This window comes from Thunnus thynnus, chromosome 11 (assembly GCF_963924715.1).
Source record: "Thunnus thynnus chromosome 11, fThuThy2.1, whole genome shotgun sequence".
Taxonomy (NCBI): Eukaryota; Metazoa; Chordata; class Actinopteri; order Scombriformes; family Scombridae; genus Thunnus; species Thunnus thynnus.
The window spans coordinates 10,711,611-10,734,192 of NC_089527.1; the positions used below are offsets into that span (position 1 = coordinate 10,711,611).

The 22,582-nt window shown below is 40.8% G+C and overlaps 1 protein-coding gene across 3 annotated transcripts in view; it reads right to left on the minus strand.

Moving 5' to 3' along the window:
- LOC137192439 (neuropilin-2-like) overlaps positions 1-3,966 on the minus strand; it is a 102,337-nt gene extending 98,371 nt beyond the window's left edge. For all 3 annotated transcript variants that reach the window (XM_067603149.1, XM_067603147.1, XM_067603148.1), the window contains exon 1: positions 2,944-3,966. In XM_067603149.1, the coding sequence (XP_067459250.1) occupies positions 2,944-3,019 (76 nt within the window). In that variant the 5' untranslated portion in view covers positions 3,020-3,966. The remainder of the gene's footprint in view (positions 1-2,943) is intronic.
- Between the last annotated feature and the right edge of the window lie 18,616 nt (positions 3,967-22,582).

A 22,582-nucleotide genomic window follows, 5' to 3' on the forward strand; every position in this document is an offset into this window, starting at 1 on the left:
ACAGCTAGTCTTGAGTGGCCAATTATGTCCGTTTATCTCCCTTCCAGGCACAGCTGTGATCAAACGGAATGAAGAAACAGGATAAAACAGCAAGGCTAAAAAATCATTCTTCCGCTTCGTTCACTTCTTTTCGCAGCTTCCCCCTGCCTGTTTCTGTCTCTCTTACTTCCTCCCCCCTGTACTTCCATCCCTCCCTCCCTCCTGTCTCTCTCTATATACTGTATATACACTTCTTTGTCACACTATGCTCTCCTCGCTCATATCTCTGGAGACAACAGAGCAGAAGCATCTGTAAAAGTTTACTGCTGAGGGAACGTCCCCCTCACACAGTGTGAGTGCGTGTGATCCAGTGGTTCTCGATGTACCAGCAGAAAGATTTCCAGTGGAGTTTGAGGGAGTTACCAGAAAAATTAAGGTTGATATATTGTTAAAAGATGCCCTGTTATCAGGAAAATAACAGATAATCAACAAGTCCTCATATCATCAGAACAAAATTAGCTGTTGGTCGGTTATAGTGGTGACATGTTTTGTATTTTTAGGAAACTGATTGTGGTCATGCAAAAAAAAGAACTTCTTGGTTATGTTCGGGAAAGATTTGGTCATTGTTTAAAAAAAATGATGACTACCACAGTAGACAGAACAGAAACCTAGTAAAGTCAAAGGCGGTGCCCATCCACCCTGAGCTGCATAACTTCCCTGTGAGTTTTTGCTGTGTTATAAGAATCTTGCTCAGTACTTCCTGCTTTCACACTGAATGTAAAGAAGTCATTTTAACGGTTTAATTTAAATCACGTAAATCTTGGCATAAAAAGGTCTCTGGAGTGAAATCACCCCAACCAGGGAGTTCACAGTGGCCTAGAATTAGTTCGTAGTTAGTCAACAAGCAAAGCTCAACATACAGCACTTTGTTCCATGGCACATATCTTCTCACATCAGAGGTGCAATGTGATGTAAAGAATGCCTCCACTGTGTTCTCTGTACACTGTTTCTCCAAAACAACATTTGGCAGACAGGCCACTCAATCCAAGTCATGAGATCTGCAAAAGCCCCGGCTAGCCTCCTGAATAAGCCCTTAATCAATTCAGCCAACTTCTCCACAGCTACCTCTTAAATTCCCTCTTTTTTTTGCCTCATTTCAAGTAACGTATTTCAAAGCAGTCTGAACAATGAGGTGATATTAAAAAAACAGCCAAGTTCATAGTCACTTTTGCAGAAACCATTAAAGACGGTGAATATGTATTACTGTTTGTGGTTAAAAAAAAAAAAAAAAAAAGAAATTAAAAAAAACAAAACAAAACAAAAAAAATCAGTCTATTTTGAACTTTTTTGCTTCTAAAATCATAAAAGGGAGTGGAGCACCACAATAAAATATGATGTAAACGGTCTCTTTATCTTTTCTAAAAGTTTGGTTTATAAAACAACAAGTCACGGTTCTCCGTTTTCATTGGCTGACATTTCAATTAACTCATAAACGCAACCCGTGGCCACATAAAAGAGAATTTAAGTACTGATGCATTTACTTGGAATCGCCACAGGTAGGTTTGTTTTATTCAAATACACTTAAAGAGTGCGTAAAAGTGGGTTGTTTAGATACGCGCATGAAGACCTGCGTTAAACGCATTAGACCTTGCCATCTTAACAGAGTGTAAAGCGCACGGCTTGTACTGTTTCTCACTCCAGAGCCAGTGCGTACAACCTTTGAGATAAACCGTTGATGGGTGTAAATGCAGTTGCAAACACCATCACGCACAGCACACGGACTGGGGGGGGCTGGTGACAGATCTCCGCACCCTCGGTCGTTGGAAGCGGAACGAAATCGGACCCCCGTGCGTCTGCAGCGTCGGTGCTGGCCTCCGGTAGACGGAGACAGTAGCCCGGTCAGATTCGCCGCCACCTCTCCGCACAAACCGCTGTAACATTTAGAAGGGCAGACCTATACAGTCAAAGCTATAAAAGGCATGTAGCTGCCAGCCTTTAAGTTAAAAAAAAACGTATTTCAAGCAAGACTATATTATAATGACACATTATGGGATAAAACAAGTGCGTTAAGGTCGCAATTAATACTATTGCGCAGCTGATACGGATATTAGTCCCGATAGGAATATTGTGGGAACACTATAGTGATTTTTCATTACTGAACAGCCCTCATGAGATCAGTGGTTGATGAAGCTGCAGATACAAATCTACAGCATGTGGTTAAAATGTTCTCCAAGACGACAAAAATCTATATTGATACCAAGCCAACATCCTCCAGTCATTATAGGACGGAGTGAAACCAGCAGTGGACTGGGGTGATGAAAATGTTGTTGTTGGTAGTCTTACTTTATCTGTAACATCGCCTAGTTTGAGTTCCCCGCGTCCATAAACAGGTGATTTTGAAAATCGCCACAAAATCACAGACGCCAAACACGAAGATTTACGCAAATAAGGAACGAATTTAGACTTTTGTTAAAGGAAAAAAAAAAACAGAACTGATTTGTGTTCATATTTGTGGCCGTTTACTTTCACGTTGACCACTCATTACAGGTTGTCTAGCCTTACTGAGTGTGTACTGAGTGTTTACCTGTCTGGTGTAAACGCTGACAAGAGTGAAATGGGTCGACGCTGCTGCAAAGTTAAAAGAAGACAGGACATCCTGTAGCAGGTATCTCCCTCCCAATTGTGCTGAAACTGATATAATCAATGCCACTCAGTACAGTATTAATTAATGATTTATTTGAAAAGGGGAATGAGGCTGGAGTAGCTCCTGTAGCCACAAAATGCGTAATGGTTTAGGTTTCGATAAAATGTTTTACATTTTTTACGCGTTTTTTTTAACGATATGCTCCATATAATTTTATAGACTCTGTTTTCGTTATGAGTGAGAAAAAGTTTTCTCAATTCCATTTTAACACCTACGTGTGATACTGGGATTTTAGCGGGCAGCAAATGTGTCAAACTTACCTCCTTCCTCTGCTTTGACTGATGAAGGCAAAAGAAAAGCCAGTAAACATCCACAAAGCCACATGAATAAATCCATCTTTTTTCCCTTGGGTGTGGAGAAAAATCAGCTCCTCTCCTCCTTTTTATTATGTTTATCTTAGACAAAGCTGCAGTCCAAAGTCCCCTTTCCCCTCTTCTTTGCCACAGTTTCTTTCAAGCGCAACACGAGTAGTGTCCAGAAATCCACTACAAACGCCGGGTTGCAGTATGAGTTATGTCCGTGTGTGCCACTGCTTCTCTCGGGGACACTGAAAGCGGCAATCTGTGAAAGGAGATCTGAAATCAGCGCAGTTTCTACTCGAAACACATTTTTAAAGCCTCAAAATCCATTTCGGTGCGCACAGACAGCAGCACTGTGTCCCTCTGTCAGTCACAGAGCGCGTGGGAATATAGACCCCGTCAACACCGATGACAGACACAATCAGAAAACAAATAAGAAATCACTGATTGAAACCATCAGCAACCAACAGAAACATCTGCCAAGAACCATTAAGTTTGACAAAACCTGAAAAAGTCTCAAGGGACTGGTCTCCTCGTTTCGATAAAATATCCCCAAATCTTTTGCCCTGTCTCTCTTTCCCTCTGGCGCATTCACTTAGCAAAAGGACAAGTGATTTACAGAATATACATATACATATATATATATATTCCCATCGATTTTCCTCTTAATACACTGTCCCGATAACAGTCTGTTCTTGCGCAAAAGAAAACAGTGGATCTTCTGGAAGAGGCAGCTTCGGCGTGCGTGCGTAAAACTGATCGGGAGAAAATAAACGTGCAGCCTCTGCGCTCTCCTCCTACAAACTGTGCGTTTCTTCACTTCGCTCTTCTATGCCCTCTCTCTCTCTCTCTCTCTCTCTCGCTCTCTCTGTCTGTCTCTCTCCCTCTCCCTCCCTCTCTCTCTCTCTCTCTCTCTCGCTCTCTCTCTCCCGGCAGCTCCGGCAGTGCGCTCCTTCCCTTCCGATCTCTGCCGGGTTTATGGCAGCGAGCAGGGCTGCTCACTCAGTCCCCTGCCTCGCTGTGCGTGCACGCCGTACGCGTGCGCGTGTATCGGATTACAGTAGGCACCTCGGCCCGCCTCCATATAGCCCCTCACTGATTAAAGAGCAGTTTCATCTCTCTCTCCTTCTCTCTCTCCCTCTTTGCCTCACCCTCTCTTACCGTCTATATTTCCCACCATCTCCCTCTCTTTCATTTATACCACATTTCTCCCTTGCCTCTCTATCTAGATACACCCTCATTTACTCTTTCTATTCCCTCCCCATCTCTCTCCTTTCTTCCTCCATCTCTCTCTGCTATTAAAGAGAATAGAGGGAAAAGAAAGGCAGAAAACAGAGAGAGAGAAAGGAGGCCCACAGCACAGTTTTATGAGCTTTGCAGTATTCTGCTGGTTTACAGCATTACAGGGAAAACACATACAATTTGCATGTGTAAAGTAATCAGAAGGGAAATAAATCTGATGAGTAACTCAGTAAGATGTTAACAAGAAGACACTAGTGTTCCAGTAATAAATTATGAGTTCTATCAAAATGAGTAGCATGTAGTTTTCTGTGCAAGAGTCAGATTGACTTGTCATGCAGAGCAGCGTATTTAGTAATAATGGTTGAGCTCCTGGATGCAAAATACACTAACACACACACACACACACACACACACACACACACACACACACACACACACACGCATACACAATTGTCTGCAGGCCAGGGCAAAAAGCTGTTTACCAAGGGCACATGGGTCAGTGGCGAACAGAATCTAAACAAGGGGAGGAGGACAGACAGCAGTATCATGCTGACACACACACACACACACATACGAATAAACATGTTCATAAGCACGGACATGCACACAGGAAGGGGGTTGAATGGCAAACACCCAGAGGATATATCATAGGAAAATATATAAGGTGATAGAAGTACTGCACATTTAGTGGATAGACATTTGCAGTTTAAAAGTGTGCTGCTGTTTCGTTTTCTTTCTTTTCTGGCATTCGCTCTCTCACAGTAGTATCATACAGGGAAGATGTCAGTGGGAGATGTGTTTTAGGGCCAGTAGCAACACCAAACCTTGTGGTCTGAAAAACTAACTAAATCTGGCTCTTGCACTTGCTTCCCAGGACACACCCTGTACACATTCACACAGAGATGCACACATTCACACACACAGATGCACACACACACACACACACACACACGGACCATAATGACACAGCTGAATTCACCATTGGTCGCTCAGTTAAAATCACGTTGTGCATTGAGTTATCTCGTGGGAAGAAAACCCCTTTTCAACTTTTTTTTTTTCTACTTTCTACTTTCCTCTTTTTCTATGCGACAATTATTCATAACTCTTTGAACTTTTCTGACACGAGGCTCTCCGAGGAAATCTTAAATAGTGATATATAATTATTTATTTCACCAATCACAGTCGTTGAGCAAAATAGATAAAAGGTGACTCAACTATTTTCTCATTTCCTGATCAGCTGTAGTTCTTTGACTGTAATAAGCCAACGATTAACAGTAGACAGGTGAATCACGGTGTCAGGATGGGACAGTGACATGTCACACATAGACACACACGCAGGCTCACATACACACCATCAAACTGTCAGTCAGACGTTTGCTAACTTCACTGGAGGTCTGAAAGTATTAAGTTCTTTTTCCATGACAGTTCTGGGTGTGTGTGTGTAAGAGAGAGAGAGAGAGAGAAAATTACTGTCACTCTATTCATTCCTTAGGGTCCCTCTAGTCGTATGACCTCTGTAACCTGTCCCTCTCTCCCCTTTTGCTCCTCTCCTCCTTTAGTTTCGTTCCACTGAAACTAAAGCCACTGGAATCTGTCAAGCGATGAGAGCACAGAGCAATCACATGCTAATATCAACGTAACATTCCAATAAGCTGTCAGAGCCGAAGTTTGTGGAAATTTCTTATCCTGACAAATGGAGAACAGGTAGATACGCCGCCCTAGTATCTTCCTGACATGATGAACAGCAGATAGTTGCTGTCGCTGTTACGATCCCTTTAATCTTGACATTGTAAACTTTTCAGGAATGAAAAGTAGCTGTTTTTTTTTTAACTTAAGCTTTCGCAGTGGTGCTTCAACATTCTTACTTTTTTTTTTCAATCTGAAGAGAAACAGCCCCTAAATTGAATTTGAATGATGAAAATAGTGAAAAATTGGTGTTACTGTACATAATGAATGTATCTTAAATCTTAATATCCATAAGTTGGCAGGGACAATCTGAACATGAAAAGAAAGCAATAACCACTCTGAATCATTCTGAATTCATGTCCAAGCTGTCTGGACTTTCCCTTCACACATTCTTCTGTATAACTTACAACAGTATGTTGTGAAACTAGGATATGCTAATCTCTTCACACCTTTTCTGCTTGCCAAGCAGTGGACTGGGTTTTCCAGAAAGTCACCACTGACATCACTAATAATCCATTTAAGGGGAACAGACTAGAGTGATTACCGGTTAATCTATTTGCCATTCAACAGAAAATAAATCGCCAACTATTTTGATAATCGAGTTGTTTTGAGTAATTAAAAAAAATATTGAAATTCTCTCGTTCCAGCTTCTTAAATGTGAATATGTTCAGTTTTTTTTTACTCTTCTATGATAGTAAACTGAATATATTTCATTTGTGGACTGTTGGTTGGACCAAACAAGACATTTTAGGTTGCATCTTGGACTTTGGGAAACGGTGATCAACATTTTTCACAATTTTCTGAGATTTTATAGATCAAACAACTAATTGATTAATCGAGAAAATAATTGAGTGATTAATGGATATTAAAAAGAATAATTAGTTGTAGCCCTAGAATAGACAGAAACGCTGCAGCACAGACAGTCCTGAGGTTTCTACCTCTCTGAAAACTTGGCATTGTGATATCATGTGATCAAGGAGGGAGCTACAAACAACCTGGCAGCCTGGTTCACGGGACTTGATCTTGTGTGCAAAAATGCTAAAATTGCTTGTAGATGTATTTGTGATAAATACTTACACCCTCACTTGTTTGTATTCCATCTTGATTACCAACAAGAGTGATATTAAAAACATATTTTTACCTGTAACTCTACTGCAACTGGTCAGGTGAGCTTGAAATGTCCTTGGTTGGTCCTGGACAGAGCAAATTCACCATCAACTGGGTGAATTTGTTGAAATGTTTAGTGTGTAATATCATTATTATTGATTCATTTTTCTGACTACTGTCATTGTTTTAATGCCTCCCACTTCCTCTTCTTGTAGCAACCCTGCTGCTATCATATTTACCTTACAGACAAGGGAGGCAGTGGATGTAACATTTGCTGTCTGAAAGCACCTTAATGTTGAGTTGTCACAAGCTGACATTTTGCTCATACGTGATACTCATCTCTAGATCTCTGTGGTCTTGTTGGCTAATGTCACTAAAAGCAAATCTTTCACATACAGTTTTGTTTTGTTTAAATGACAATATTTAGTGTCTCTTTTCATTTTTGTTATAAGAAAGCTCATTTCAACAGCGCAGTCAGTCTTTTTTCTCTACACTTACTCATTTCTAACTGCTAGGTTCTTGACACGTTGCCTGCTGTGTTACAAAGTGGATTTTATTTCATCAGTTAAGCCTTACTTGACTCCATAGGGTTCAATCAGCAGTAGTGGATAGTAAAACATAAATGCATTTGTATAAAATCATTCTCATGTGTGTATGTGTGTGAGTGTGTGTGTTTCAAGAGAGCTGTAAAAATCAGTAGAAGGTAAGGTGATCCTCGCTTTGCGTCAGGGGAAGAACTTGTCTGCTGGCCTGTCGACAAGCACTACTGGCCCTGTCCACACCCTGCCAACACACTGCATCCTCTATCACTCTCCTATTCAGTCAGTGTGTTTGTATGCGTTGATTTCTTTCTATTTCTGTTTTTATTTCCCACTTTTTTCTTTTTTTTCTTTTCTCACTTCTTCCATTTTCTTAATTTTACTTCCTTATTCACTCATACTCTTCTAACTCTCTTCTCTTCTCTTCTCTCTGGTGAAGACCTTTGCTTTCCTTTCCTGTTCTTTCATCTCCCCAAACATGACCACTTTCTTGCCCCCCTGTCTGTCCTCCAGGGGTTAAGTGAGATTCAACTTCAGCCTGGGAGTTAAGCAATGTAGACCAACTTTGGACCCCCCACCCACATACAAAGTAATTTTTTAATCAGCATTATCAGTGATTTCGTAAAGGGGAAAAGCAAAAACTTGCTCAAAGTGCCTCCTGAAACAAGCTGGCCGTCGCATATTCAAGAAAACCACAAACCACTAACTTAAAAATCAACCTTAAAAAAGTTACTGTAAAAAAAATACTTCAAATCAAGGGTAGCTATAAAGTAACCTTAAAATCAAATCTTGGCAAATAGAAACAGTGCTATTTGAAGTATGTGGAGCCTGTGCAGTAAGTTACTGGTCTCCTCCACCATGTTTATAACCATATCAGTTTCTAAGGATTCTTGGAATTTGATATGGAACAATGGCTCAACAGCCAGCCAGGGATAAAATGAAAATGACAGAAAACCTTTATTTGAAATGTGACTTGCAACTCTCACTGCCCTCAGCAAACTTTGGTTCTGTTTTTGTTCACCGCTTTTAGCTGAGTAATACTTACTCTTGGGACATCAGGTGAGGTTGTGCTGCTTTGGAAAGAGGCAGCTCATTTACTCCCTGCACACTTTCTTCTGACGTAAACAGACATGTGTGCGTGTGTGTGTGTGTGTCTGTATGTGCACACATGTCTTTATCAGTTCAGGCTGCAATGAGCTGCAGTAATGTTAGAGCATTCAGAGTAATCAGACCAAAATGTTGCCGGCACGCTGAGATTGCTCCCGATCCTCCTGATTGCCACTCTGCCACTGCTTCCCTCCCTCCATCCATCTTTGAGGTTTAATGGCACATGGAGAATGTTGTGATCTCAGAGGGGCCAGCAGCTCTGGGTCCATCAAGCTCTCCTCACTTCTGTGCATATGTGCCTATGAGTAAATGTTTGTGCATGTGTCTGAATGTTGGACAGTTAAAAGATGTCTGAGTGCATAGTTGGAAGCTCTGTTCGGTGTATTGGAATTTTTCTACCTTGGTGTGAGTGTGTAGTGTCAACCGATTGGCACCTTCACACTCAAGGGACTCTGCAGGAGCTGTATTTTGTCCAGGTTTTCACCAGTGTCCGTGGTGAAATGTCTTGTTCAAGATCTCTCCCAGCTCACAGATCATGTCTCCTCTCCTGATTGGAAACATCTAATTATTGGGAAAAAATAAAATAAGTATATTATATACTGTGTCTATAATAAAATGTATAAATTTTTCAAAAAATCATTCATTTCACCCCTCATCTGTCCCACTGTGACACATTCACACACAGAAAGTAAATACTGCATTCATGTGTGCATACATCACCTATGGACTGACCACATTTATCTGTAGCGAGGAAGGTATTTCATCTCCGGTGTGGATGCACAAGCATCGAAAACATTCACTAATGCAAATATACACAACACACATACACGTACACACTCCCTGTGGCCTCATCAATAAGCCATATTACTGAGCTGGTCTTACGGGAAGCCACAGTAAATTAGTATGTCAACACTTAACATGGGCTGCACTGACATACTCATTTACTGCCGGAGCTGAGCTGAGACATGCTAACACATGCATACACACATGCACACACACACACAGGGGAGTACAGATATGGACACACAGATCTGTGGAGATTTACACTCATCCGAGGATGCACACTTGAATAGACATGAAAGGCAATTACACACATAGAGCTGATAAGTACAAGGATGAACATGGATACACATGTTTTCAGGAAATAGATGCACTCCACACATTTACCTTTAAATTATATATACACAGGTCTGAAAATAACTGAATGTATACAGTATGTGTATTGTCCTGCTGTGTGCTTATGCGTGTATATGTGTCTGTAGAATGGTGCATATGTGTGTTTCTGTGTGGGTGCACAAGTAAGTGGTGATAATCACAGTACAGCCTGTGGAGACTGCAGGGAGTCCACTCAGCGATTAGCAAGGACATAGAGGTGATAGAGAGAGACAGATATACACACAACCACACACGCACACGAACAAGCACAGACGTTAACTGACACATACGGAAATACGTAGACACAAGCGATGTCCAGGGATCACAGTAGGCTGAGCAGAGTCTGTGAAAAATGTCTACTCTTTCTAATAACTTTCCTTCTTTGCTTTCTATGTCTTCTCTCTCTCTCTTTTCTTTTTGCTCTCTCTATCATTGGTCTACCTACCTTTTACCCGATTTTTTCTTTATTTCCCTCTCTCTTACACTTTTTCTGCTTTCCCTATCTTCATTTTTCTCTCCTCATCTCTTTCATCTTGTACTCCTTGCCTCTCCTCTGTCTGACTTTCTCATTTACTGCTCTCTCTTACTGTAATTTCTTTCCCTTGCCCCCCCTCTGTTTCTTCTCTCTCTTTCTCTCTGTGTGGTTGGAGATAAGGATGTCCTCTCTGGATGTTTGACTCAGTTGGTAGCGCAGCAGCAGCAGTTAGCAGCTTAGTGTTCCTCAGTGGGGAAATGACGTGTGCTGCGAAGATGTCAAACTGACTTTGTAACTACTCTTGTAATTGAAATGTTACCGTGCTTGAGTAGGTATCAAATTCATGTCTTTTTCCAATGGACTGCAATTTTAACTGTATGAAAAGTTTGGATTGCATGAGTCTTCCTCCTAATGATGTTAAATTTAATGTCCTCTCACAGCTTTTGTTTGACACATTTAGAAATAAAATGGTGCCCCTAATAAGTAGGCTTTAGCTTAACATTGGTAGTCTATAAGGGGAATTATCACTAAAGTTTGTTGTGAGATTGTCTATATTACGTCTCTAAAGATATTTAGTTATAAATGAACATCGCATGTGGTTCTTTGTTCTGTTATGTCTTTTTCCAGAAGAATCTTTAATGATGAAGCCAAAGTATCAATATAAATGTATGAAAAGTTCAAAATAGACTGTTCTGAAGCTTCTTCAAACAAAGGTGTCTGCGTTCTCCAATTAATGTAACTTTCCACAACAGACAGTTCAACAGTGATGCATGCTCTTAGAAGCAATTTTCCAGTTGTGCAAAGGTGTGAAAACAGCAAGAGCTCCCTCCAAGTGTGCTGCAAATTATTCTCCACTTTCATCGCATTCCTTACTGTCTATGTGAACCGCTGACCCGCACTGATTGCCTCTGTGACGGCTGTGATCAGAAGATTTTTGCTTTATGGAGTAGAGGAGAGATGGGAGTGTGACGACAACATCGGCCATGAGAGATCTCCATGTTTTTGAATTGAACCAACAAATCTGTTATTTCACATACTGGGAGATGTAATGACGTGTGCTAGCAGTAAATGCAATATTTTATCTTCTGCAGCCTGATGTCTTGTCCTTCTAACAGATGTTCCACTTTATAAAGCTCTTCTCCTTGTCCAGTTTTTTCTCCCACCTTCAAGGGCAGCTGCTCTATAGTATGTGCAGTACAACTTGAGTCTTGTAATAATGCTTCCTCCAATCATTTGAATGTATATCAACCTTAACCTTTGCCTTTTGTTGACATGTGCTGCCCCACAGTCCTGCTAACACATTTCATGAAGGTGAGACTACAGAAATGACCATAAAGCATTGTTATTACACCAAGGAGAGTTATGTTTCATGTTTTACAAGTTACATAGGCAATGTGTGACCAAATATGTATTCCTTTTGTTTACCAAAAAGTCATTCAAAGACAAAACAATACACAGTGTGGAATCCTACATGGTGACATTACTTATGTCTGGTGTAAATTAGAGCTCAGAGAGGTCTTGCTCCCTGTTAGACCTCTTGTAAACAAACTATAAATAAAGAATAACAGAAATCCAAATGGACTTATTTGGGATTCAGCAGGGGTAATACTGAGTAACCCCAAACAGAAGAGATGTGTTTCTGCTCTGATTTTCTGTGGTGTACCACTGAAACATGTCATAAATACAGCTTTATGTCCTTATGCAATTCTCAAAGTTAGGAAAATTCATGTGTTGAGGTGATAAAACAATGTTCATGAATCGGTCACTGTTTTAAATATTAATGGTTTTTATGCCCCTAGCAACTAACATCTTTGTACACTTTGAAAATACACTGTAGCATCAGTCTGATGACACAGATTTGTTTTCCCTGTCCTCCCTTAAAGTTAACAGTTTACACTTTGGTGTGACAGCTGAGGCACTGTGTTTAGCACCATCAGTCACTGTCTGAATTGGCAACACAGTTTACAGTGAAGAGAAAGGGGGTGGTGGGGTGGTGATGGGGGTGGGGGGGGGGTGAACCCCCATTACACTCCATCCAGCCCAACCCTCCTTTTCCTGCCCCTCTATTGTTATCTTCACTCTTTTATTATTGTACCTTCAAATCAGTTCATTGGTCACCCCATTCTTCTCTATTTAAGGCAGCATTTCAGTAATTGGAACTCACTGTATTTTAGTGTGTGGGAAACACACACACACACGCATACACACACACACACACTAAGTTTTCACACTTCATTACCTTCCAGTTGCAACGAGTACAGTCATACGTATGTATGGTGGTATTGTTAAAGAGAAACAAAAGACAGACCTGTTTATGGGCAAGTCACTCAACTGTAACACTGGGAGCAGAGAGAGGCACGGGTCACTGCTCACTAGTATGTAGTACACACACACACACACACTCAAACAGGATGCAGAACATCTTCACATCCTTTCCTGTCTAATGACATTATCAAAAACAACAGCCCTAGGAAGGTGTGTGAATGTGTCGGTGTGTGTGGATCCCTTGCGCTGTGGAAAGCACAATAACTGTGGTTTTCTTTGTGGGGGAATCCCTTGTTGTCTTAGATGGCACAAACTGATAGGATTATCAGTAATGGCTTAATCATGACACGCACAAAACCAACACACACACACACAAATGCAGAGACGGTGTGGTCTCTGATCATTGATAAGATGGGTCAGGAAACCTAACACTGATAAAGTACCTTTTAAACCCTTAGAGCTGATTGCATAGACTGTGTGTGTGTGTGTGTGTGTGTGTGTGTCATGTTACAGCACTTGTGGCTTCTCCCCATGTGTCTTTTTCATTCTCTAGTTCCCTTTCTCTTCCAACTTATGTAATTTCTTCCGTTCATACCTTCTACATGCTCCTTTCCGATTCTCATTCACTCACTTATACTGTAGAAAACATGCATCATACACGTGATCATTTCTCTTTCTCCTTCCCCATGCTTTATGTCCTTTCTTTCCTTCCTTCCTTCCTTCCTTCCTTTATTCATTCACATTTATATGGAAGGAAAAAAAAGTTTGTCTTGATTTGTGTTCCCCTTCCTCAGTGCTCTCTCTGTATGCTAATGCTGACTATAAACCTTGAAGGGATCTGGCTGTTGCCTTAGCTTGTAATTAGGAGGAACAATATGCAATTACACACAAGCAAACACACACACACACACACACACACACACACAGTCAGCTTTACCACACAGTAGGGTTTCAATAAAGGAATTTAACACAGAGAATGTTTACTCTAGGAGTTGTAGTTGCAATTATCATGTTTGGGTTAGGGTTAACAACAACCCCATGACAGAAAGAAGGGAAACACTCAGCTACACACACACACATTTTTGGAGACATTACATAGACTTACATTAATTTCCTGAAGACTTGCCCTCTCCGTAACCATCACCACTACTTACCTAACCCTAACCTTAACCACTGAGCCAAAAATCATCTTTTTCCCGATTGGAGACACGACTTTTGTTTCCAATTGAACAAGCCAATTAACTGGTCCTAAGTCTGAAATTCGTCACCAAAAGTAGCCTATGACAGACCACATGTACACACACACACACCATGGAGTCCTGTTGCCTGTAGTCTCCATACAGCTCATTTCTGAGCTTTTCTAAAGCTCATACAGTATGGGTGACATTTCCCTCTCCTATAGGGGACTGAAATGGAAAATATTTTGACCTTTATGGAACCATACTTATAGGATTGGAAGGAAGGAGTGATGGTCGAAGGAGTGAACCAGGCGATGGAAGGGTGGCTGAGGGGAGGGATGGAGAAAGGACTTGGTCATCATATCTGCACACAGAAATATAAGGAAGGAAAGGGAGTCAGGGCCCAGGTGGAGGAGATTGAGAGGGATATAAGCTACGGTTGTGTTTAGATTGAAAAGAACCTGTGGCGGAAGAAGTACTCAAAACCTTTATTTAATACCATTACATGTAAAGGTCCTGCAGAGAAATCCTACTTAAGTAAAAGTACTACAGAAAAACAACCTCTGTGACTGACATTGTATTATATATGTTTATGATATTATTAGATTGTTAATATTGTTGCATCAGTGTGTAAGTAGCATTTTACTGTTATAGCAGCTTGAGGTGCTCAAGATAACACAATAAATCTGGAGGCATCATATGATGATTTATGGGAGAAGAAAGAAGAAAAAACAAAGTCCTGCTACACAAATCTTCCTTTATCTTTTTGACTGCTCTTTAATCTTTGTTTTTTGTAAAATATTGGAAGCTTTTGGGCCTCAAAACAATTACTGAATTCCTTTCAGGACTGCAATCTCTCAAATTTCTCAACAAGGTAAAAAACAAGGCAAAGTAATTTACCAGGAGTGTTTCTTTACATGTATTTGATTAGTTTATGAAGTCCATTGCTGGATGATGTTGCAGTGCATTGCAAAAGATGTTGAGCCAGGTTCAGGACTTCCCTGTGTTTTTTGTTGTTGTTGTTGTTGTTGTTTTTGCCAACATCCTCTGCATTGGGATCCCAACTGTTGCAATGCAATGGTCTCATTGAAATCAATCAAGAAGTTTTTGATACAGTGCTACTATCAATTGGAATATGGTCTAACAGGAGTGAGAGCAGAAAAAGGTTCTTTAGATTAGGAGAAGGAGGACAGTTGGCAGGGATTGTGATTGGATGTATTCCTTTGTTACCTACATGACTGGATAGTTAAATTAATGAGAGTCCATATGGCTTCTTTCACTGTGGTATAGTACAATGGTGATTTACACTTCTGCAAACTGACAGCGATGTGTTTGTTTTGAACAAATACAACTAGAAGTGGGAAGTTTGTGTGAGCTGTAATTACAGACACTGGAAATAACTCCACCTACAGAAAACCAAAATTAAAAAATGACAAACTCGAGGATTTGCAATTTGATAATGTGAATTAAGGAGGGAGTTACTGGGGAACTAATGTACGGCAGTAGTTGTGCATCTGTATATAGGAAGGAGGGAGGGAGAGGGAGCGAGGACCAGAAGAAGGGGAGTGATATAATAATTGGAGTTACTTCCAGGGAAAATTCTATTTTCGCAGTCTGGCAGAGATACAGGAACATGTGAATGGATGGAGGATTGAGGGAAAGGGAGGGATACACAGTTGCTTTCTGGAGGAAATCCTATTTTCTCAGTCTGATTCTGAAAGGAAGGAAAGGATAGACAGATGGATGGCTAGCTGGATGGTTGGCTGGATGGCTGGATGGATGGATAGATGGATGGATGGATGGATAGATGGATGGATAGATGGATGGATAAAACTGTGGTATGGGGATGGTTGATAAACACAGAATAAGTGAATAAATGGAAGCCAGCAGTGTTGAAAGGGTTAATGGGTGTGTTAAGACAGAAAACCACTGGCTGGGTATGGATGGATGGATGGATGGATGGATGGAAGGGTGGCTGGGTACGGATGGATGGAGGGAAGGGTGAGTGGATGGATGGAGAAATGGAATTGCTTCCAGTAAAATCCTATTTCCTGCAGCTGGTAGATTTAGCACCTGGAGTCCTCAGATTACCATAATAATCTACCATGAGGAAATAACCAGATTCTGGACTCAGGGTATGTTTGTGTGTGTGTGTGACTGTGTGTATGTGTGTGTGTGTGTGTGTATACTTTTGTGAGTCTGTGTAAGAGCGTACGTGTGTATGCACATGTCTATTTGTATGTCTTCATCCAGCATATCTACTGTGTTGCTGTGTGTGTGTGTGTGTGTGTGTGTGTGTGTGTGTGTGTGTGTGTGTGTGTGTGTGTGTGTTTACTAAGCAAGGAAAGATGAGAAAGGGAAATGAGGGGTCGCTACTCTGGCCTGCAAATTTGATTTGGAGCTGCCACTTCATTGAGATGGTTGACCGCATCCACCGTCACCCCCTCCCCGACACACACACACACACACAGATTGGTGGACTCTAATTGATTGAGGAGCGTTGGCTGATGGACAGCGTCTGAGATGGGTGGATGAGATGAAGAGAGGGGGGGGGGGGGGTCAACAGCTGTTTCATTTCCCAGACCTACTAAAGTGTGCTAACAGACACCAAATCCACACAAAGTGACACACACACACACACACACACACACACACACAAATACAAAAGTGTGTAATGTCGTCATGTGGCACTGAACGGTTTGATGACATGGAAAGAAGACAGAAACAGACACACACACACTCTTATAATGCTATCATGCAAGCCTGACTGAGCACATTATTGTTAAAAAAAACATGTGAGCTGTCTCTGCATACTAAAAAGGAAAACACACATATGCACATGCACACGCACACAGTGTGGGAGTGTAGCATGCTGGTGTCAGGTCACCTTTAGATCGCTAACAGGGGAAATGAGTGATCATGTCTGATCATTAATCCATCAAGACGAAATCTGGGTCAAAGACTCAAAAATCATCAGATATTGCAGGCAGGCCACAGATAATCTGACTGAACAATGAAAACATATATGAACAATAACAACACAGTGGTTTTCTTAAAATCTTTCAAGATTTATGAGCTTAAGTATGAGCTAGGGGCTAAATAAGCTTGTTGTCAATAACTGTCTGCCAAAATGATTGACTGTCTTTCATTAAGTATGACACAATATTATTTCTTTGTCCACAAGAGCAGTAATGAATCCACAAAGAAGCGGGACACTTTATTTTCTTTTTGATAAAATACAAAAAAAAAATTAAAGACCTTTATTGAGACGACTACACGAATACAAAGCAAGACCGATATCTATTGACCGCAAAGTTGTTCATCTGTCTCTAAAGTTGAAATGTTGATGATATTCTTTTACAGTTATTATAATTGAGTTTTGGACAAATGAGATATTGTGATGTCTGAAAGTGTGTGTTGTGAAATAGAACAACAATATATCAGTGCCTTTCGCTAAATAGCAAATAGGCTATGGAGCAACATGCCATACATCTTCCTCTCTCTTTCCCTCTCTCTCACACACACAAACACACACATATTCTTGCTAACTACTCCCATGGTCCTTCTCCTTCCTTCTCATCATTATTCTATGTGTCTCCTCTGTTTTCATCCACCTCTTCCTTTACCCTCATCTCTCCACCATATTTCTCCATGTTTTACATCCTCCCTTATTTTTTTTCTACATCCTTTTAGCCTTTCCCTCTTGTGACAGTTGTCACACTGTCTGAAAACAGGTCCAATAAAGTATAAATCTCAGCTTTTTGTGGCTTGTCCAGACCGTCAAAACATGTTTTTGAGTGCGGGTGAAATGGGCTCGTTAATGCCCCCTGTGGTCACTGGAGGTAAAAACATCTATTGCAGGGGAAGTAATGCACCCATTCAAGCGTGGCGGACCGAAACGAGATGAAAAAGACGCTGCACTCGAAAACATACTTGGACAAACCTCAAAAAGGCGAGGCTTTATTTGAAGTGTTTCAGGCTGTATGTTTCGCTTTCATAAGAAAAAAGCTTCGAGGATAAGGACGAACTGGTTGGTTTGGCAATCGGGTGTTCATCCAAAATGGTTTTGCAAAAATATCTGCAGGTTGAGAGCTCAATTCAAAGCTCTGAAATCATAGACATATATAAGTAGATGCATTGATTGCTTCAGCCCTTCGCTGCGATACATCAACTGCGTATTTTCTGGATAGAAAGTATTATAACTTTTACATTTCTCAACCAATTTCAGTGACTTGTTTTTATATTCAAGGGTTGATAAGGGATGATCTACGAGGTGTAAATGTAAACGTTATAGTGCTTTTATCCAGAAAAACCTCAGCTCCCTTGTTTACTTGTATTTGTCTACAGACCAGTCTTGCCCAATCCAATATGGCAACAACTTTGACAAAGGCCAATGTAGTGTCTATGTATATATGTCTGAAAATGGCACCAAGAAAATGGCCAGCGTGTTAGGTAGGACATGATGTTTAGCCTTTTAATCAGAGATGTGTGTATGTGATATATATACACCAATTTCACCATCTGATTAACTGCATCAAAATGAAATATTATAAAAGTATTTGGACCTCTTATTACTGCATTACTACATTAAATATGGATAATTTAAAGCATCTATGCAGGTTGTAGTCAACTCCTGTTTGCTCTCTCTCTCTCTCTCTCTCTCTCGGGTGTGTTTGTTTCATTGCTGTAAAGTGTCTGTCTCTTAAAACTCTCTGAAGTTCTCCCTCCCACTTTCAATCCTCTCTTTCCCCTCAGCTTTTTCTATGTCTAACAATCAATGCATTTTTTTTCTCGCTGGCAGACAGGGGTGGTGACAGAGGGGCGAAGATGGAGGGAGTCAATGAGAATGGATAAGACCACTGTAACTCAATCTTTTATGTTTTCTTCTTTTCCATCTGCCTTCCTCTCTTCTTTATAGCTCTGGATGGCCTTAAAACAAGGCACAGGATGAAATACAAAGGATTTAATGAAGCATCTCTCTCTCCCATTTTCTCTGTCTCACATACACACACATGGAGCTCCTCTATCTCCAGCTCACTCTTTTTAGGGTTCTTCTCTCACTCCAGAGTTTTATGGCGCAGTAATAAAACAGACAAAAGACAAATGGTCAGTGAAGAATTGCCTCTGCAAGGGACGTTCAGTAGTCACTTAGTCATTCAGCTGGTCAGTCAGCCAGTCAATAAGATGACCATATAGTCAAATAGTCAGTGTCCAAACCAGGTGTTCAAGCAGTCAGTAGTGTAATTCAGTCAAGTGAAGGTGCAATTTAAACTGCAAGTCATATATCCAGGACTTCTCTAGTTTGTCAGTCAGCAGTCAGCTACCCAATCAGTCAGAAACAGACAAAAAATGAGTGAAAGATTAAAGAATGGAGACATGAAGGGGAAAGAGAGAACACGAGAGAGGTTCTTTCCAGTAAAGCTTAATGCTATTAAACTTCTATTATTGTATATCAGCTGAGGTTCAATTACAAAAACCTCCTTACTGGAAAATCAGATCTTTTTGTGACTTTTATGACCCTGCAGATGAGTTTTGCCATTACAGCAGTCCTTGCCATTACAGGCAAGGACACGAAAACATACATACACAACCATACGTAGAGCTTTTTTTTCTCCCGCTAAAACAATTGGCTAAACCCAACTCCTCCCAAACACAGTTGGTCTCATGGTGTGACCCCCTACTGCTGCCCCACTCCATCAAGACTAATGGGTTGTGACACACACACACACACACACACACACACACAAGCATGCCATTGCAGTGAGAGAACACTAAAACACTGGGTCTATCTATCTGTCTCAACAATCTCTGTGACCCCTATTACCCCTATATTTGGGTGAGCAAAGTCCCCGTCAAAGCAATGGAACACCGGCACTCAAATAAAGAGAAACGTCATCCATCGTCTATCTTGCCATTTGTCCAAGTCAGGTTAGAGTGGCAATACGGGAAAGCAGGACATCCTGGAAATGATCTCACATACCCTTCTAGGCATGCTGGGCAACCCTGTCTTGTAGATATTACATTTATATAGTACATAATTCTAACAGCAGATATGTTTTGGAGGAAACGTGATGCCACCTGAATTATGTTTTCTGTCAACATAATGGGTGTTAATCATTGTATCTGGCAAGTCTCAATCATGTTGATACTGAACATATGAGTAAATGTTCAGTGACAATGTATTTTTCTTGCAAATATATCTGATCTTGCAGCACAATATCCACTGCTAGTAACTACAGCATCATTTAATGGTTATGTTCAGGCACTGGCAACACTTATGGTTACGATTATGGAAAGATCATGGTTGTGGTGTGCAGAGCCTGCAGAGATTTGAAGCACTACATGTTTATTAACAAACCAAAACCACAATCTTTCACTAACTTTAACCAAAGTGCTCCCAGTACCTGAACCTAACCACACAGTGAACTCTGGATTACAACCTTGTTCTCTGGTGACCATCCATCCACTCCCACTTCCTCCCTCTGACTTCAGTGCGGTGTATAAATGTAGTGCTTCATTCATTTGAAAAAATGTTGCCTGCAAACTGACTCCAGGCAGTAATTATGTTTGCAAATGTAACATTGGGAAAACAATTTAGTAGTATATAAATGTAATTTCTAGGAGAAAGGGTTATACTGGGAGACATAGTCCCTACACAACATCGTGCATTTATACCCTAACATGTCTTCCTTGTCAGTTGTGCTGCTAAGCCCCTAAAATAGAGGAGATTAATTTGTTGAGCTCTTCTTTTTCTAATGAACAATATTACCTGCATTTTCTGTTAATTTGTTTCCATACATATTCACACTATATTGAGCTCATGACCATAAAATAAGACAAATTAAACTAATAATTTTGATTGCTAACTCAAATAAGCCTATAACTGAAGGAGAGAGGAGAAACTCAGAATGAAGATTTGCGTCATAAATTGAAAACTCATATTTGTGCTCTTTTTTTTTCACCAACACAGACCAGTACAGCACTTAGATTCCTGCATCTAACGGAAAATGAACCTTTTTACCTTCACCTGTGAATAACACTTTTAGATACTTGAATCCCCCTATTCACTCTTCACATGACTAGAAAGGCTGCAACACACTGATGAGCCCAGAGAAAGTAGGACTCACCGATGACAATGACTCACCAATGATCAAATTTGTGTATGTGTGTGTGTGTGAGAGAGAGAGAGAGAGACAGAGGAAGTTGTACATTTCATGCACATCAATGCTAAATCATAGAATTACAGTATCTTGTATAAATCTTTGTACATGACAGCATTGTCATATTTATTAGTTTGACACTGAAACTGCGACAACATGGTGAAGGTGATTCAAAGGAAAAATAAAGACTTATTTTCTTTATTCTGTCACAAGTTTTAAAGTGGTGGTGGTGGTTATCAGTGTTCAGTGTTGGTGTGGTGGGGTTCCAACCTGCAGCCTCTTATACCCCACTGAGGCCGACATATTTACATGGGTCAAACTCATGTGGGGGTCTACCTGAATTGGTCAACCGGCTTCAGCTGACCCTCCATCACAGGGAGGTTGGACACAAATGTTGGATTGTCTGTTTTCGGAAAGTTAAAGAAATGGCTCCACACAGACACCCCTAACCATCCGACCATTTGACAAGCCCCTTTGTCTTCACCAGCAAGCAAACGGCACCCACCCCTCAGAAATGAGTGCATGATAATGGTTTTCTTGGCTCGGAAGGAGCCTCGTAATATAAAGTACTGTGTAAAAGTGTTAAGCACTTTAGATGTTTAGATTCTTATCCATTATGCAATACCATCAGGGAGGCATCTGATCGGTCCCAAATTTATGTGCAGCATGACAATGAGCCCAAACATACATCCAGAGTCATGTAGAACTATCTTCAGCCCAAAAGAAGAACAAGGAGTCCTGCAACAGATGGTATGGTCTCCACAGAGCCTTCATCTCAGCATCCTCGAGTCAGTTTGGGATTACATGAAGAGACAGAAGCAACTGACACAGCCTAAATCCACAGAAGAACTGTGTCAAGTGAAGATGAAGCTCATCAAGACGTCCCCCCCCCCCCCCCCCCCCCGTCCTGAGTCTCACTCCCCGGGTTCCTCAACATTTCCAGACACATCGCGACCCCCATTCATCCCCTCGCACTCGACCCCTTTCATTCCTCCCCTCCACCCTCAATCATCCCATCATACATAACCCTCATCGAACTGTTAAACCAAATAAGCTATTTTGTATATACAGTGCAAATGGTGTGTGGTCTTGTAAGTGAAAGACTGAAGGAGATGAATATGGGGGGGATACCCCACTTAATGATCTTGCAACTCTAAACTTCAAGCTGTACATGTTGGCTAGCTGCACGGCAGTAGTAGAGTTGATGATGAGCAATGGTGAATTTATTTTCTTGGAACGTTTATTGTAAAAAATCTATTGTGTCAATTTTAAATATTACTTACAAGCTCTTCTTCACGTACTCTGTGTATGTGTGAGTAAGTGCACATATGCAACAGTTTATTTTGGCAGTCTGACAAAAGATGTCCCTAAGCTAAAATCAAACCTATGCCCTTGGTGGAGCTCATGTCTGACAAGATTACCTATCGCCATCAATATCAATTATTGTTCCTGTAATTTCAGGTTACAATCCTGTAGAGAAAACGTCAACACACACACCGGGGTCAATATATTAAAAATATTGTTTTTTTATCCTGATATTTTGTCAACACTGTTTACCATCAGTACAGCCCACTTACGTGCGTTAAACTGAAATGTATTTAACATAATTTAATTGATTTGAACGGAATAGAATTTAAATTAATTTGGATGAAATGACTGAATCGGGAGAGAGAGGGAAACAAGCCC